The 15,927-nt window shown below is 40.2% G+C and overlaps 1 protein-coding gene across 1 annotated transcript; it reads right to left on the minus strand.

Annotated features, from left to right (window-relative positions):
* Window positions 1–2,718, minus strand: LOC126629852 (WAT1-related protein At3g30340-like). Its single transcript, XM_050299996.1, has 6 exons — window positions 2,157–2,718; window positions 1,904–1,966; window positions 1,673–1,789; window positions 1,004–1,424; window positions 367–518; window positions 1–256 (listed from the first exon to the last, which is right to left on the minus strand). The coding sequence occupies exons 1-6, from the start codon at window positions 2,336–2,338 to the stop codon at window positions 97–99; spliced, it is 1,095 nt and encodes a 364-aa protein (XP_050155953.1). The 5' UTR covers window positions 2,339–2,718; the 3' UTR covers window positions 1–96.
* Between the last annotated feature and the right edge of the window lie 13,209 nt (window positions 2,719–15,927).

A 15,927-nucleotide genomic window follows, 5' to 3' on the forward strand; every position in this document is an offset into this window, starting at 1 on the left:
AAAGTTCTGCTTCTTATTTCAATTGGTTAGCCGTGCTTACAACATTTGATACGACCAGTGCGGAAAAAAGTTAAAAATCTCAACATTTCAGAAGGGTTATCTGTTTACATCAAGGGGCATGCCTTGTGGCGTTGGACCAGATTCTGGATCTTGGTCAACTGCTTGTGTCTGCTTGATCACCATTTCCTTTTTATCGTTGCTTTTACCCCACAGTAAAATGTACATGCCAATTATGACAGTAACAGATCCCACCATGCTGATCAATTAAATAAGGCCAAAAATTAATTAGTAACGGGTTAATACGAAGATAATTAAAATTAATGATGTATGTAAACATTCAACATTAAACATAATTGAGTGAATTACCTTCCGAGGTAAATTTGTTCATGCAAGAAAGAGAAGTCCAACATGGCCACAAATATCTGGGTGACGGGGGTAAATGCTGCTGTGAAGAGTGCACCCTTTTGTTTCACACACCTTGACATCCCTACATAGCATAACCCTGATCCTACTGCTCCCTGCAATGTCAACACACATGAAACCCTAATCAGTTCTTGAAATAATATTCTAGACTGTAGCATTTGTATGGATTACAAAATGAAATCGAAATTACCGAACACATCCACTAGCTGTTAAACAACCACTAGACCTAAAGCTTATGTTGTATGGAAATATTGACCTATAACAATATTGTATATCAAGGTTACACCCTTCTCGCGTGCATGTTCATCTTGTACGTGGAGAGATGAACTAGTAGGCGAGAAAGAAACATATAGGTGCAGCCATGACACCATGTTAGACAACCAGTAAACCCTAAAAACTTAATTTGTTAGAGAATGAGCACCAACAATATGTATGAAAATACTAAACCCTAAAAGCTGCTTGAGTTGTCTCGGAGGGAGATACTATTTTAGGCAACCATTATAGCCTAACGCTCAAGCTTACATTAGCTAGGAAAGATTTGAACGGTGAATATTGGAGAGATGCGAAAGAAAATACTCACAGCATATACGACACTCAAGATCTCCAACTTCCCCTTGAGAATCCACATTGACATGATGATGTGCCTCTGGGTTATGAAGCACAAGATGGCGGATTGAATGGCGCCGAAGAAGGACAATATCGCGGTGCTAGAGTACTGAAAAGGGTAGCTCTTGCCGATCTTTGCTTGGATGAGAAACCACGAAGACCACAAGAGGCAGCCTGATGCCAAAAACGCTGAACCAGCCCACCTCTCAGTCATTTTAGCTGTTGATGAAGCCATTGTATTGGCATGGTTTTGCATTTGATGTGTGGATTCTGAATGTTGGTTGGTTAGTGGCATTCCTTTGTATAAGATCAATGATACAGCTCCACCAATACATATGAAGGCACCCAGGATTTTAGCTATCCCATCCTTTCTCTTTATGTTCACTTTCTCTAGACTGCAAAATCAAGTCCGAAAAATTGAAGTTATAATTCCATTAACAACATGTTTACCTACTTAGAATGCGAGAAATTGTGAATGGGGAAGTCGGGCACATGAAATAGAGGGAATGAGTATATTTTATCACATACTTTTTTATTACGTCTGTATTAGTAAACATAGAGGAAGTCAGGATTCCAAATTATATATTCCAATACCCATTTCAGATAATTAATCAGACTTAAAAACTTATTCTTTGTACTTTACCCAAATGGTAGAGCCAATAGGAAAGTGTAGACAGGCACCATGTTGACGAATGCACAGGAATATGTAGCAGAGGTGTATTGAAGTCCAAGAAGAAATAAGTATTGTGTGAAAGTTACCCTGAAAGACACAAGTATTTGCCACAAAATTTCACAAAAAGATAACAACTCAAATGAAAAAACATACAAATATAAAATTTGAGAAACCGTATCAATTGTAAATACTATTACTAACCCAATAAGAGCACTGATGAAAAGGAGGCATAATATTCGAGTTGTAAGCTCCGGTCTGCTTTTGCTGCAAGAAAACTAACTATACGTTTAGTATACTAGTGGCGCAAATAAAACTACATATACCATATTTACTGATCATATTTTTTATAGAGATAAGATTGACTCGATCGTCAGTGTTCTCTACGTGGAAGATATCTAATATGATACATGTAGCATTAAACATAAGTAATAACTCAAGTAAATATAGGTTTTACCTTTCCCAAAAGAAGGCAATGGGTGTCAAGAAAACAGCAGAAACCGACTGTCGATAAGTAACAATTACCAAACCGTTTAATCCTCCATCAAGAGTCTTCTTAAGAAGAACATTTACAATAGCTAATGCAAGGTTAATGACCAGCATGACAATAACAAGCTTCCATTTTCCCCAGCAATTCATCTTAACAATATATAAGTATACTGTGATTCAAAGCATAATGTTGTAAGTTATTAGACTCGTTATATGCTTATATATACTTATAGGTGAACCAACCAGCTGCTTCCCTCCTACATATGAGGATATCAATGGTTAAAATTCTTGGCATCATTTCAACAGATTGATGCAATCAACATGCAATTCTTTATAATATTTTCATCCCTTTTAGATGTCTTTTTACTGCAACATTTTTTATTAAGTTAAGCAAAGAATCAATTACTATATGTGGCCTCAGATAAAATATATTTCAATTTATTTTTTTTATGTTACTTCATTGTAACTAATTAAGAGTATTCTTCTTGAACACTGTTTTACTTCTTGACATTATTTTACAATTCAAATATCATAATAGAAATTGTTTATTCTCTTTATTATCATCTAAAGATCATCGATGACAAAATTCATTTAGTTTGAAATCCGTTCAGTAATCCGTAGGAATCAAACAAATTGACGTTTTATCATGAAAAGTTACTTAATAACATAATCGTCAATTTGTTCATCTCATATAGATGGCTAAAGTACTCCAAATTGAATGAATTTTTCTACAAATGATAATAAAGACAATGACAGTTCAAATTGTACAATAAAATTATGTCACAATATTGTTGAAGGAAGAACATTACTCCTTACATATAAGAAGCAAAGCATTTTGACTATTATTCTTGCCATCTAGTTTTTTCTTTTCTTTTGAATAATTCATTGCAAATTAATCTGGAAGAAACAATACTGCATCAATGAGCATCTTCTCAAAAACTACTAGTGGTTGATATGATGGCACACTATCATTTCTTCAAAGTAGTATCTAATACTTCCATGTAAGAATGCAATATTGCATTATTTGGATGACAAAGTATTGTTCATTGCTATTGCATTGTTTTGAAGAACAATATGTCACATCTTAAAAAAAAGATATAACCCAAATATAAAGCTAATGGTTATTGCTAGCTGGGTAATTGACACGCCAATTATTTTGTTATTTAACTCAAAAAAGAATGTTGCTGATGTATGTTTAGGCGCGTCATATAGCCAAACACATGCTGAAAATGGTAATATACTTTATATTATATATTTATATAATGTATGAGAATGAGAACTTTAATGAAAAGCTCCTGGTACTGTTCACTTTAATGAAAAATTATATTTTTACACTAAAAAGTTAATCCTGGTACCGTTCACTGTACCATTTATTTTGTCATTGTCGTTAAAATTCAAAGTTTTCAAGCCATGTTCATTAGTTTTCCTTAGTAATATTCCAGAGTCCATTTGATATCTGTGTGAAAGCATATGTCTATGCAATGCACATAGAGGCCTTTCTTTACATCACATTTTAAAAGTTTTTTTTTTTTTTGATAGTTAACCCTAATGATCCGAATTTTTATCAAGTACAAAGTTATTATTGTAGAGATATAAATTAACCACATCCAATAGGATAAAGACACTGGACAATATGCTCAATATGACTATCTTACCTTTGACGTCGTGAGTAGACCACAAATCACCTCAAGGGAATAAGACATAGTCTGCCCTAGGGTAATGAGCCTTTATGCCACTAAAAAACCATGGACTCTCTGAGCTATCCATCGTACAAGTCAAGTCATGGGTTCTCCAGGCCATCAATACATATATTATGAGATCTCCGGCCCGTCCATAATTATTGTCAAATTGATTTTCGACAAAATAAAAAACACATAAAAGGTAGAACTGTAACTATAGAATACGACCCTAATCGAAATGCATACATTTGTCTCATACACTATGAGGATGGTGAGAAAAGATATATTTTATTTTAGGTTTTGCCATTGGGTCATACCTGGCCCACTGGTGGCAGGACACCGATTCTCCGAAGTCTCCCTTTAGGTGTTTGACGCGACTATGCTATTACCAACAGGGACCTTTAAGATTGCGGAGACTGGCCTGCATCATCAAGGACTGCCTAATATGCTCTACAGCCCCCCATTCCTAATTGCTAAGGTTTAGTCTCTGTAAATAGCCAGGTCAAAGAAAAGAAAATGTAATCGCCACTTACGACTCATAACTCTCTCAAGTTCTCTTTTTTATCTCCACTCCTTAGGCATCAAAGGCATGTGGCAGACACATTTCCTTATTTAGAATAGAGAAAATCACGAATCGAGAAAGTCGAAAATAGGAAAAAGACAAAAGGGCTAACTAGTGTTACTGAATATCTAGGTTTATTTTTTAAGAGGGTGATGTTATCCACACGCTCATTTTTACTTCCTACACATATTCCTTGTTAACCTCTATCCATTAGTCATATTCAATTCATTCAATTCGATGGCTGCAAATTGAGAAAGGTGTATGAGATTTATAGATTAAAAAAATGTGTGTGGATAGCACCACCCTTTCAAGAAACCATAATAGTTTTGATACCTACGTGTAACCTATAGGAAGTCAGGACTCTTAACAATTGTTTTTTTTGGTCAAACAAGATTACTTCCATTAAAAACTAGAACAAGGCCCAAAAAGAGCCAACAAAACAAAAATAGATAATGTAAAAGGCCTAAGCAAAAGAGGAGCAATAACCCATGATACAATGGGAGTCCTTCACAAGCTTAGGCCCGAAGGCAGTAAAAACAAACAACAAAAAAACCCTAACCTAAAGCAGCTTAGGCGATCACATCCTTGGAGGAAGACATACTCAAAACCGAGAAAGTAGACATCGAATTTAAGTCCCCTTCACATACCCTTGCAAATATATACAAACAAAGTACCTTATGGATATAAAAGAGGCTACGGGGCTGTAGACATCAAAATTTTGGTGAAACAAATGTTCACCAATGCATTAAAGTTTCGACGTGCTAGGGTATACGTGGCATGCACATGTCGCACAAATTGTACATGTGGCATGTGACTCAACAAAATCGGACGAGTCATCAAGAAGGACACGTGTCAACACTTGGCATAAGGGAATTATTTGATTGTAATTAAATTAAATCAAATATTAATTGATTGAGACAAATCATGGACTGGGGCCCACAAATCGATTATTGGTTTTTTCGTTAATCAAGCCCACAATAGAGCTCAAATCCATCAATGAGCAAGGCTTGGAGAGTCTATAAATAGGAGGTTCCAAGACAAAGAAAAGGGTCCAGAAATCATTTCATGTCCAAACGCTTAAGCTTTGAAATTTTGAAACTCTAAAGCACTCAAACCCCATAAACACTCAAACACTCAAGAAGACTTGGAAAATCCTTTGTGTTCTTCGTCAAATCCCGTGAAGAACCACCAAGCACCCCTACATATGCCGGTTCCTTCATTGCCAAAAGCCAAAACCTTGTGGCATTCGTTTATCTAAGATCAAGTCATCGGGACCCTTGGATCAACAACACTGCACATCTACACATTTCTGAGATCGAATCAGAGGATCAAGTTGTAAAGAGATTGTAACCCTACAAATTCATTAATAAAAACAATTATTTTTCTTGTCTCATTTACCGTAGGAAAATCATGTTTGCAAATTTGGCACGCCCGGTGGGACCATCTCTACCTCTCATCTCTTTCTCCATTTAGAAGTCAAGTCATCCAAGCACACTCAAAATTCAATGGCATTAAAGAAGGGACAAACAGTTCTTGCAACCAAGAGAATAACCATGAGCACTTATGCTGCATGTGGAGAATCCGTTAGCATCACAACTCAGACCAAGGCAAAGATGGTTGCCACTCTTCAACATGCCACTTCAAAGTTGGTGCTGTTGAGGAAGTAAGGGGAACGTTAGAGGCGCGAGATCGTCATCAGCCTGACCTCGTTAGGCACACTGAAGCATGCTGCTATGGCACACACGAGGACACCTTAGAATGGCGAGCAAGGTTCGTTCATGTCAAAAGGTTCACGAGAGCACTCATTGTCACTAGCTTCGAACTCAGACTTAAGTGTGAAAGCTTATTGCAGATCACCAACCAGCAACCGCTGCACAGAGACTTTGTTAGCACCCTCGATGTTTGGAGGAGAGTCACATCCTTTGGTTGCGTTAGTCATGACCACTAACGCCATCTCCATTGAGGATCAACTTGCATAAATGAATGAGGCGATCATGAAGTTGACAAAGATCGTTGAGAAGAAAGACGTGTAGATTGCTACGCTTATGAGATGGTTGGAATCGCAGCATGATGGAGAAGTCGACCCTGACCTAAAGAAGAATCACCATGACGAAGAGTATGGCGAGGAAGAAGTGCATCATATTGACAAAGTTGAAGGGAAACAAAAGCCATAGTCCGAAGCTACATCAATGGGCTCTTTTTCCATCTAAGAACTTTGTTGGTACCATATTATATTGGGCCTCGTTACTTGGGCTTCTAGACATTGAGCCCATGATTTATGTAAAAGGGGAGGAGCCCTTAGTCTATAAAAGGGACTCCTTACCCTCATAATCCTGAGGCATCACATCCCTAAATAGAGGCTCTCATATTCAGAGCAACCCTCTCACAAACAGAGAAACTCTCTCAAACTCTCTCTTTCTCTAGAGGACTCCCCCTCACACTTGTAATCCATACATTCATATAGAAAAATACAATCAACATCAGTGTGGATGTAGCTTAAACATTGGGGTGAACCACGATACATCTTATGTTCTTTACTTTCTTGCAGATTCATGGTCGGATTTACGTTGTTCCAAGATCCCTTCGGTTTTGTGCATCAACATTTGGCGCCGTCTGTGGGAATCGACATAAAAAGCTATGTCGGTTATCTCTCAAATTTTCATCTCACCATCGTGAAACCTTCACAACCTCACCACTGTCCACCGTGGATATGCAAAACCCAAGAGACACCCAACTCTCTCTCCATCTGTCTCAGTAATGGAAAATATCGAGCACAAACATGTGGAAGTAAGAGGACTCAAGCTTCACGTAGCTGAAATCGGAAGCGATCCAAAGGTTGTGGTTTTCCTTCATGGATTACCAAAATATGGTACACATGGAGGCATCAACTAGTTGCTTTGGCAAACAAAGGCTATCGGGAAATAGCCATTCATTTCATGGGCTATGGACTGGCTGATCCTGAAAATGACACCCTCATTGATCTTGTCCACGATGTCGTAGCCCTTTTGGATGCTTTGGCCATTAACAAGGCTTTTCTTATTGGGAAAGATTTTGGAGCACTACTTGCATACTTAGTAACTGCTATCCACCCGGAGCGTATATCTGGTGTCGTTACACTAGGTATTCCTTTCACGCTACCAAGTCCCTTTGTTGTCTAAAATCATCTCATTTTTGAAGGATTCTACATATCAAGGTGGCAGAAACCTAAGAACCAAACAGGAAAGCAGGAAAGTAGGAAAGTACGCCGAACGTGTCGGTACTGGAGCTTTAGTCCACCTCTCCGTTGTCCTTGAATACCTTACCGCTGAGGTCGACGAATAGTTTCGACCAGAGAAGTTCAGAGGACTCCAACCCAAGTCTCCGACGAAGAAACCAGTCTCATCTCTTTCTCTCGGTCTTTGCTCATAAAAGAGCCCTAAAGATTCTTTCTTTTTTACAACAAGTTCGCAGTGCTCCAGCCGGCGACGATCAACAACGATGCGCTCCAGATCACGCCGGACTCCGCCACAAACTTCACCCTCAACAACCGCTTAGGTAGAGTATTCTACAACCACTCTTTCACGCTCTGGGAAGATTCAGGTTCAAGTTCTTCTGATCCCGCAGTAAACGGAAGCCATGTGGCGTCTTTCAGTTTGTCACTCCTCATTAACGTCTTTTATCCCAACAGTTCTACCATCCCTAACGAGGGCCTGTCGTTCCTCATCGCGCCAGATATGACCCTTTCGGTGACCAGTCACGACCAATATCTCGGTTTGCCCGACGTCACCACCGACGAGGATCCCAATAACCACATTCTCGCCGTCGATCTCAGCGATGATAGTGCATTCGCCATCAAATGGGCCATCCAGAACTATCTCTGCCCTAGCGATGTTGTCATCTTCCTCCACGTTCGCCCCACCAACGGGCTCTACGGCGGACTGGGTAGCCACCGACGTCTCCATCTCACGACTTCCCAGGTCTTAGGACTCTCAGGGACTTTCTAGAGGAAGAGGAGGACACTTGGACCCGCTATCTGCCGAAGCTAGTTGAACTACCATTTCTATTGTCTCTCATCGAATTCAATCGAACAGAGAAAGTTTGAGTGGTTGGGGGTATATCTACCATCCAAGCCCAGATCTTTCTTTGCGATGGCGCACCACAGAACCAAGCTATTATGAAATACCGCAGGTGCCCAAGGGAGCCTCCAACGAACAGATCAAAAATATCTGATTGTGGGCGCTCAGATTCCGCTGGGACGCTGATTGGCTTTTGGGCAGAAGTACTCCAAGGATGAAATTGTGACATTTGCTCTCTATGGTGACGGTGTGGCCAAGCATGATTACAACTGGTCACATGCTGCCATCTCCACTGTCTAGGGGAAGATAGAGATGTGAACTTTATTATCAGGCAAAATGGCTTTTGTCGACCACTAAAGAAGATGCCCACCAACAATAAAACTTTCATCATGAAAGCGAGTGGATGTTCCATGCCCATTTTCTGAAAAAAACCACGGGAAAAGCGGAGATAAGATTCTTTTCTCATAACAACTTTATTATTATTCCCTGCCATCTGCCAAAAGAAAAAAGAAAAGAGCTTTACTATCAAAGTATGAGAGACCATACCTGCTAACCAAACCTGCCTCCACGTGAAGGTTTCCTCCAACAGCTGGACCGCTGAGGTTGATGTGAATGGAGAAATCTCGCTGTTACCAAGTCCCAGTAGTTTTATTTTTTTTTTAATGATGTGATTTACTTTTCTTATCTTTTAGAGACATCTATATAGCCCCACTAGAGGGTAAACATAAATAAAGAAAGAAGGCAGCATGCCAAAAAAAAAGGGGCAAAATGTCGGCAAGCCCAAAATAGTGAGCTGGAATGTTATGTGAGGGGGGCGAAGGCCTATATGCCCAAAAGAGCCAGGCCCTATGGCTTCAAACTCTAACCTCTATCCATCCACTAAAGGTTCACCCTCTATTATCACTAACCAGGTGATCAAAAGTACGTCCAATACTCCAAAATTATTCGGCATCCTGCCGTTATTATCACCAACTAGGTGATCAAAAGTACGTCAAGTACTCCAAAATTATTCAGCAGCCTGCCGTTATTATCACCAACCAAGTGATCAAAAGTACAATCTGTGTAACACCCGCCCCCTAATTATAAAGATATATATTTGTAATTACCCCTAAGTGTTTTAAATATATCAATTTCATCCTTTTTGGTCTACCAAATCAGGATCCAAAGCATTGGATCCCTTTCTTTCTAAATCTGCCACGTGGCAGCATCCCCTTCACTCCCCTCACTTCTCTCTCTGTCCCCCCCCCGTGAACCTTCTTTCTTCTTTTCCTTTTCTGTTTTTCTTTTCTTTCTTCTGTCTGTCCCTCTCGGTTCTCTCTCGGCTCTCGCTGCTCTGCACCGCAGCAAGCACACACACGCACACATTGCACCTGCGCAAGGAAGAACCATCACCCTTCATCATCGCGTTCTGCTCTCTCTCTCTCCTTCTCGTTCCCGCAACCCCATAAGCCGAAAAAGGAACTCCGACGAGATTTTGTAATTTCCCGGTGAGGTAAACCTCAAATCCCTCTATTTCATCCTTGAATCTTGTGGGTTGTGATGTAATTGAGTTTATTTCATGATTTTGGAGGTTTTTAGGACGAAACCACCACAGGTGTAGGCGCACCCATCTCCGGCGACCTCGGGAGTGTCGGGGGACTTTCCGGCCATCTCCGGCCGTTCCATGATGAAAGGAAGGTATATAATTACTTCCCTCGTCTTGCTCTTCGTTTTGGTACCTAGATCGGGGTCTAGGTTTGTGTTTAGTGGTCGGCCGAAGCTGTTGAAGCTCCGGTGGTTGTGCTTGGCGAGACCAGGCCTCCCAGGTCGGTTCCAATGTCAAGCGGGCCTTAGGCCCGTGTGAGGAGTCAGCCCAAATCCTAACCCTTTTCCTTTTAAATTGTTTTTAGTTTTTTTTATTAGTTGTTTAGGACCTTAAGGCCCTCGGGCCGTTTATGTTTAGGGCTTATAGCTCGTGACCCAACCCAAAACCTTTTAAGGTTTTAATTAATTTCTGTTTTAGAAATTAAGGCCTTAGGCCATTTAGAAGGTGGGCTTTCAGCCTTTTTCCCAAAACCCATTAGCTTTAGATAAAACCCAAAACCCTTAAGGCCTTTCGGCCCAACCCAAAACCTCAAACCCAATCTGACTTTGACCTTGACCAGTTGACTCTGACTGTTGACTCGGTCAACGGTCAGATTTGACTTTGACTTTGACCGGTCAACGGTCAACGTTGACTTCTTGAGTTGACTTTTTGGGGTTTCGTCCAGGACCCCTCATAGGCTAATTTCGACGTCCTGGACCCGTTTTTGAAGTCCATTTTCCCAAATTCAATTGTTAAAATAGAGTTTTATTAATTGAACCCTTTATGTGCTTATGGGCAATTATTGGTGACGTTTTCTTGTTCGTTAGTTTGCGTGGCTCTTCGGCGGCTAAGTACTGTGAGTGGACGCCTTCTAAAAATGCATGTTTTAATAGTAGAAATGCATACATGAAAGGCATGATTTAATGATTACGTTTTATGAAATGTTTTGAGATAATATGCTTACTAAGGCTAGTTTGAATTATTACTATTTTTCTTATAACCCATGTTCTTATAGAATATCCGATGGATGACGATATGATATTTAGAACTTGTTTCGAACACCTCTTTATAGTATAGATGATGGATGACTTTATACTATGAAGTTGTTTTTCAATATATATATGTTCAATGGTTTTGTACTTACCTAGTGGTCATTTCCGCTACGGGACGTAGTGATAGATTCCGGTCCGTCCCGGGCGACGGTTTGGTGTTGGCATAGGGCCTGGATGGTGTTTCCTCTGGCATTTAAAACCAGGGACGGGGAGCCGGCATGGGGCCTGAAGTGTATTTTCCTCTGACTGTCTGCTCAGAGACGGGGAGCCGGCATGGGGCTTGGGGGTTATCGGACAATTCACTAGTGATTATTATATATGAGTTATGATTTGAGATACTGCACATCATGCTAGGTTTCGGAAAACCTATGTTTATCATTATATATGTGTTTTCATAAACCTGGGGGTTAGTATGTTGATAATTGTTTTATTATAATTATATCAAATTGGTCCACTCATGTTTGTTTTGCGCCCCCTTCAGGATTTAGAACCGAGGCGTACAATCCAGGCATCCAGGCACTTCCGCTTCGGTATCTTCGAGTCCTCTTGGTGTGGGACCCATTCTTTTATTCATTAAATTTTATATTATTTCTTTTAGTATTCTAGTTAGTTATATGCTCTGAACACGTTCCTTAAATGCATATTCCTTATTCTTTTACATTTATAAGTTTTATCTATCCTTTATTTTCAGCAATTGCACTCAATAAATGGCTTTCGTCACCCTCGGGTTCGGCCAGCACGTGACCATCCTGATGTCCCAAGGATATCGAGATCGGGGCGTGTCAAATTGGTATCAGAGCGTGGTTTGTTCAGAGCATACTTAGGATTCTCTTCTATTATCGTAGAGTGTTGGTTTTGACATCATTTGGATGTCAGGACTTCTAGATTTGGTGCCATTCGGCGCAGTCGTGCGAATCTTCCTCTGTTTGAATTGTCACATTCGGGTTGATATACAAGAATTTGTGTCGAGATTGTGCCTCATCGGTGACGTGTTTGAATTGTTAGATGACTTTCAACTTCGGATCGATGCTCTGTGACGTGCATTCCCTGGGAATGACGAGCAGAATCGGTGTTACCTAGAAGCGACGTGTTTGAGAAATCTCAGTTTGAGGAAATCTGGTCAAGACCAGCTGTAAATTCGAAATGGCGATGCCACTCTGCAACATGCGTTCCTTAGGAATTGCGGGCAGAGTCGGCTTTGCATCAAAATCTTGGGACTGGTGATACGAATTGGTTAAGACCAACTGGAGATCTGAAGTGATGATATCACTCTGCAACATGCGTTCCCTAGGAATGGCGGGCAGTCATATCTCTTGGAAATTGCTTGAAATATTCGAAGTGCGTGCTAAAGAAGTGAGTAAGTGCTAGTGGTGACGACGGTTAGTAGGTGGTAGTTAGTGGGAGCAAATCAACGTTCTCGGACTCATTACCACCGAAGAAATTTGGGTGAATCTTTATAACAATTCTCGGCAATTGTTCTATCGATTACCTTCTTGTTTACTCAATGACGAAGACAAGTTCACGAACCTTTGATCTTCGACTTCACATCAAATTCTTTGAGTGTTGACTTCATTTATATTAATTGTTTTCTTAGGAAACTCCACGGTAGCAGACGTTATTCTCACCAATTTCCAAATGGAGTTGCGATTCTTGTTGTTGTAGTTGGATTTGGATGATGAAGATCCAGTCTTGTTTGGATAACAGACTCCTTGAACTTTACCTGGGTCTGGTACTCAGTGGTAAATCCTAGCTCCTTGTCCACGTACTTTTTGGTAAAGGTGAACTTAGCTTCTTGCTTGTAGCCCAACTGAGCAGTGCTCTTGTCCACTAACTGTTTAGCCTTGTAATTTTCAGTGTAATGGTTTGAGACTCTACCATATTCATCATTGTACGAAGATCGAGCTTTACTTTGAACTTCTTTGGACTCATTGAGCTTTGGTTTGCTCAAGAGGATCACTTTAAGGTAGCCAATCGTGTCACTACATGTATACACAGGCTGTTTTGTATCTTTCTTCTTTGTCATCCTGTTGATTCGGAGGTTCTATGTTTAATTTTGGAACTTTGAAACAAATCTCACAAAGTATTGTGAATTTCGAAATGTCTTTAGCCTCGTCAAATCTTATTAACAGTTCTTAACTATTCTTAATCTTAGACCTGTTTCCCTTTTTGGCTAAGAAACCCGTCAACCTTATTGTGATGATTAGCCAAATAATCATAAACAGTGACTTCTATTTCTGCATCTTCATTTTCCTTCGCTTGTTTGTTTCTCAATGTGAACTGGATCATGCCAGGACATTACACGAAGGGTGTAAAAAAAAAAAAAAACGTTTGTTCTCGGCGTGGTTTCTCGTTCAAATCGCAATATCTTGTACTCCAGTTTTAATGGACTTGTTTTGACTCTCAAATTCTTGAGTGTTCTTTTAGCCTTCTCGACATGGTTTCTCGCTCAATCAGTGAGGAATTCACGATCGATCGATTCGGTAGAAGTGTGCACCCAATTCTTATCGTTTTGGACAGGAATGTTGGGAGCATAATATTTTGACAAGCTTACCAGACTTACCAAAAAGAATTCCTCGTGGGTGTGAAGTTTGAGTCGTCTTTTGGTAAGAGACCGGTGAAAGATTGTGGTGCAGATGAGTAGCATATTGCATCACTATCTTCTTGCTGAATTGAATGGTCACCACTCATTATCTTGTTGCAATTCATCACCATCATATCGTACTCTGGTAGATCTCTTCGATGATGTGATGTGTTCGCCTCAACGCACCGCAGTGTAACTTTCCACTTCCTCGCACCAGGATCTTTCTGTTCGAGAGCACGTGGGCATAAGGTTTAAGCGGTCTTTTAGTAAGAGTTGGTTGAAGGTTTTAGTACAAAAGGTCAGCATATTGTATAACCATCTTACTAGAATTCATAGGCATCACATCGGTTATTTTCCAACGATATGTGTTCGTCTCAACGCATCTTTCCACTGCTTCACTTCCGAACCTTATTGTTATGAGTACATGGTTGTCGAAACACTTATAGCATATCTGTTTGGTGCACTCTGGAATGACACCACAACGCTGTTGAGGCGAGAATCGGAAGATCTTTAAACTTCTCTGGAATGGGGTGTGCTCTCATGGGGTTTTTACGTTGATCACTTGAGAGTCCTTATTCTTTCCTCCAACTTTGACTTTGTTTGACTAGAAGTCTGCAACTAAGCAAAAATGGAGAGTTGGATTGAGCATTACAACAACTCCCAAGAGATATTGCGTGTTGAGGAAGATGACTTCTCATTTTCTGCTCGCTTGGTTCGAGCTTTTGGGTCTACTACTAACATGGTAGCCACTTCTCTTGAATCTCAAGGTACAATTTTCAAATGGGTTCTTTACTGGTGACACTCTGGAGTAGTTGGTCACATTTGGAAGAATTGAGGAGGATAGGATGCTTGGTGCTGGATAAAGTTTTACGACGACAGTTCTTATTTTGTTCGGTTTGAGTATGGCACTTTTGTGACATGGTACGAGGGTTTCTACATGCAACACTGGTTAACAGAGGAGTATTGTGAACTGGTATTTGGAGGATCGAATTTACAACGTGAAAAATTGTGCACCCTCAGGAAATTACTGCTTGCTTATCGAGACAACAAATATGTGATCGATATCACGGGCGACCGATTGTTGAATCGATAACTAATTCGTTGGGTTCGTTAAGCAAGTGGGCAGGAAGATCCGTCTACGACAATTGTTACAGATTAGCTATTCTTGGGATTCGACCCAAGGGCACATTTTTTTCTCGGAGTACGTGAAGCTACGAATTCTTGGGCGAGACCTACTTCCATTTTCAGTTTTGGTTTTTAGTATAAGTATTTTAACTTCCTTTACTTTAGTTATTTGTTTTTGTCGTTATAAATGTTTTGGGGGAAGTATTTCTGTTTTCAGTTTTAAATTCAGCTCGAGTTTTCGACCTATATGTTAGTACATATCTATTTTTGACGTTATAGTATTTTGCGTACTTATTTTTGACCTTACGTCAATATATGTTTTTGACCTTATATCTTATTAAAGTATGTTTTCTACTTTTACACTGATGGGGAAGAAAGTAAGAGTTTGGAGGCATGATAGAGGATTTTGCAAATCGCTCGCGACGGTGTGGCATATTCTCTTTGATGCATCCACTCTGACTTGATTTCTCTTTATACATATATTCTTCTTACTATTTTCGAGTCTTTCAGTTTAGTAAATGATTTTAAATTTCGGGGACAAAATTTTTATAAGGGGAGTAGATTGTAACACCCGCCCCCTAATTATAAAGATATATGTTTGTAATTACCCCTAAGTGTTTTAAATATATCAATTTCATCCTTTTTGGTCTACCAAATCAGGATCCAAAGCATTGGATCCATTTCTTTCTAAATCTGCCACGTGGCAGCATCCCCTTCACTCCCATCACTTCTCTCTGTCCCCTCCCCCCTCTCCGTGAACCTTCTTTCTTCTTCTCCTTTTCTGTTTTTCTTTTCTTTTTTCTGTCTATCCCTCTCGGCTCTTTCTCGGCTCTCGCTGCTCTGCACAGCAGCAAGCACACACACGCACACATTGCACCTGCGCAAGGAAGAACCATCACCCTTCATCATCGCGTTCTGCTCTCTCTCTCCCTTTCGTTCCCGCGACCCCAGAAACCGAAAAAGGAACTCCGGCGAGATTTTGTAATTTCCCGGTGAGGTAAACCTCAAATCCCTCTATTTCATCCTTGAATCTTGTGGGTTGTGATGTAATTGAGTTTATTTCATGATTTTGGAGGTTTTTAGGACAAAACCACCACGGGTGTAGGCGCACCCATCTCTGA

Source organism: Malus sylvestris, chromosome 7, assembly GCF_916048215.2.
Source record: "Malus sylvestris chromosome 7, drMalSylv7.2, whole genome shotgun sequence".
In the NCBI taxonomy this organism is placed as follows: domain Eukaryota; kingdom Viridiplantae; phylum Streptophyta; class Magnoliopsida; order Rosales; family Rosaceae; genus Malus; species Malus sylvestris.

Bases quoted from the DNA above. Each gene is read 5' to 3' on its own strand.
- LOC126629852 (XM_050299996.1), bottom strand. From the start codon at position 2,338: ATGAATTGCTGGGGAAAATGGAAGCTTGTTATTGTCATGCTGGTCATT. The intron at 1,790-1,903 runs GTTAGTAATAGT...TGTGTCTTTCAG, and splicing joins TTCATCAGTGCTCTTATTGG to GGTAACTTTCACACAATACT. The intron at 1,425-1,672 runs GTAAAGTACAAA...TTGATTTTGCAG, and splicing joins CTATTGGCTCTACCATTTGG to TCTAGAGAAAGTGAACATAA.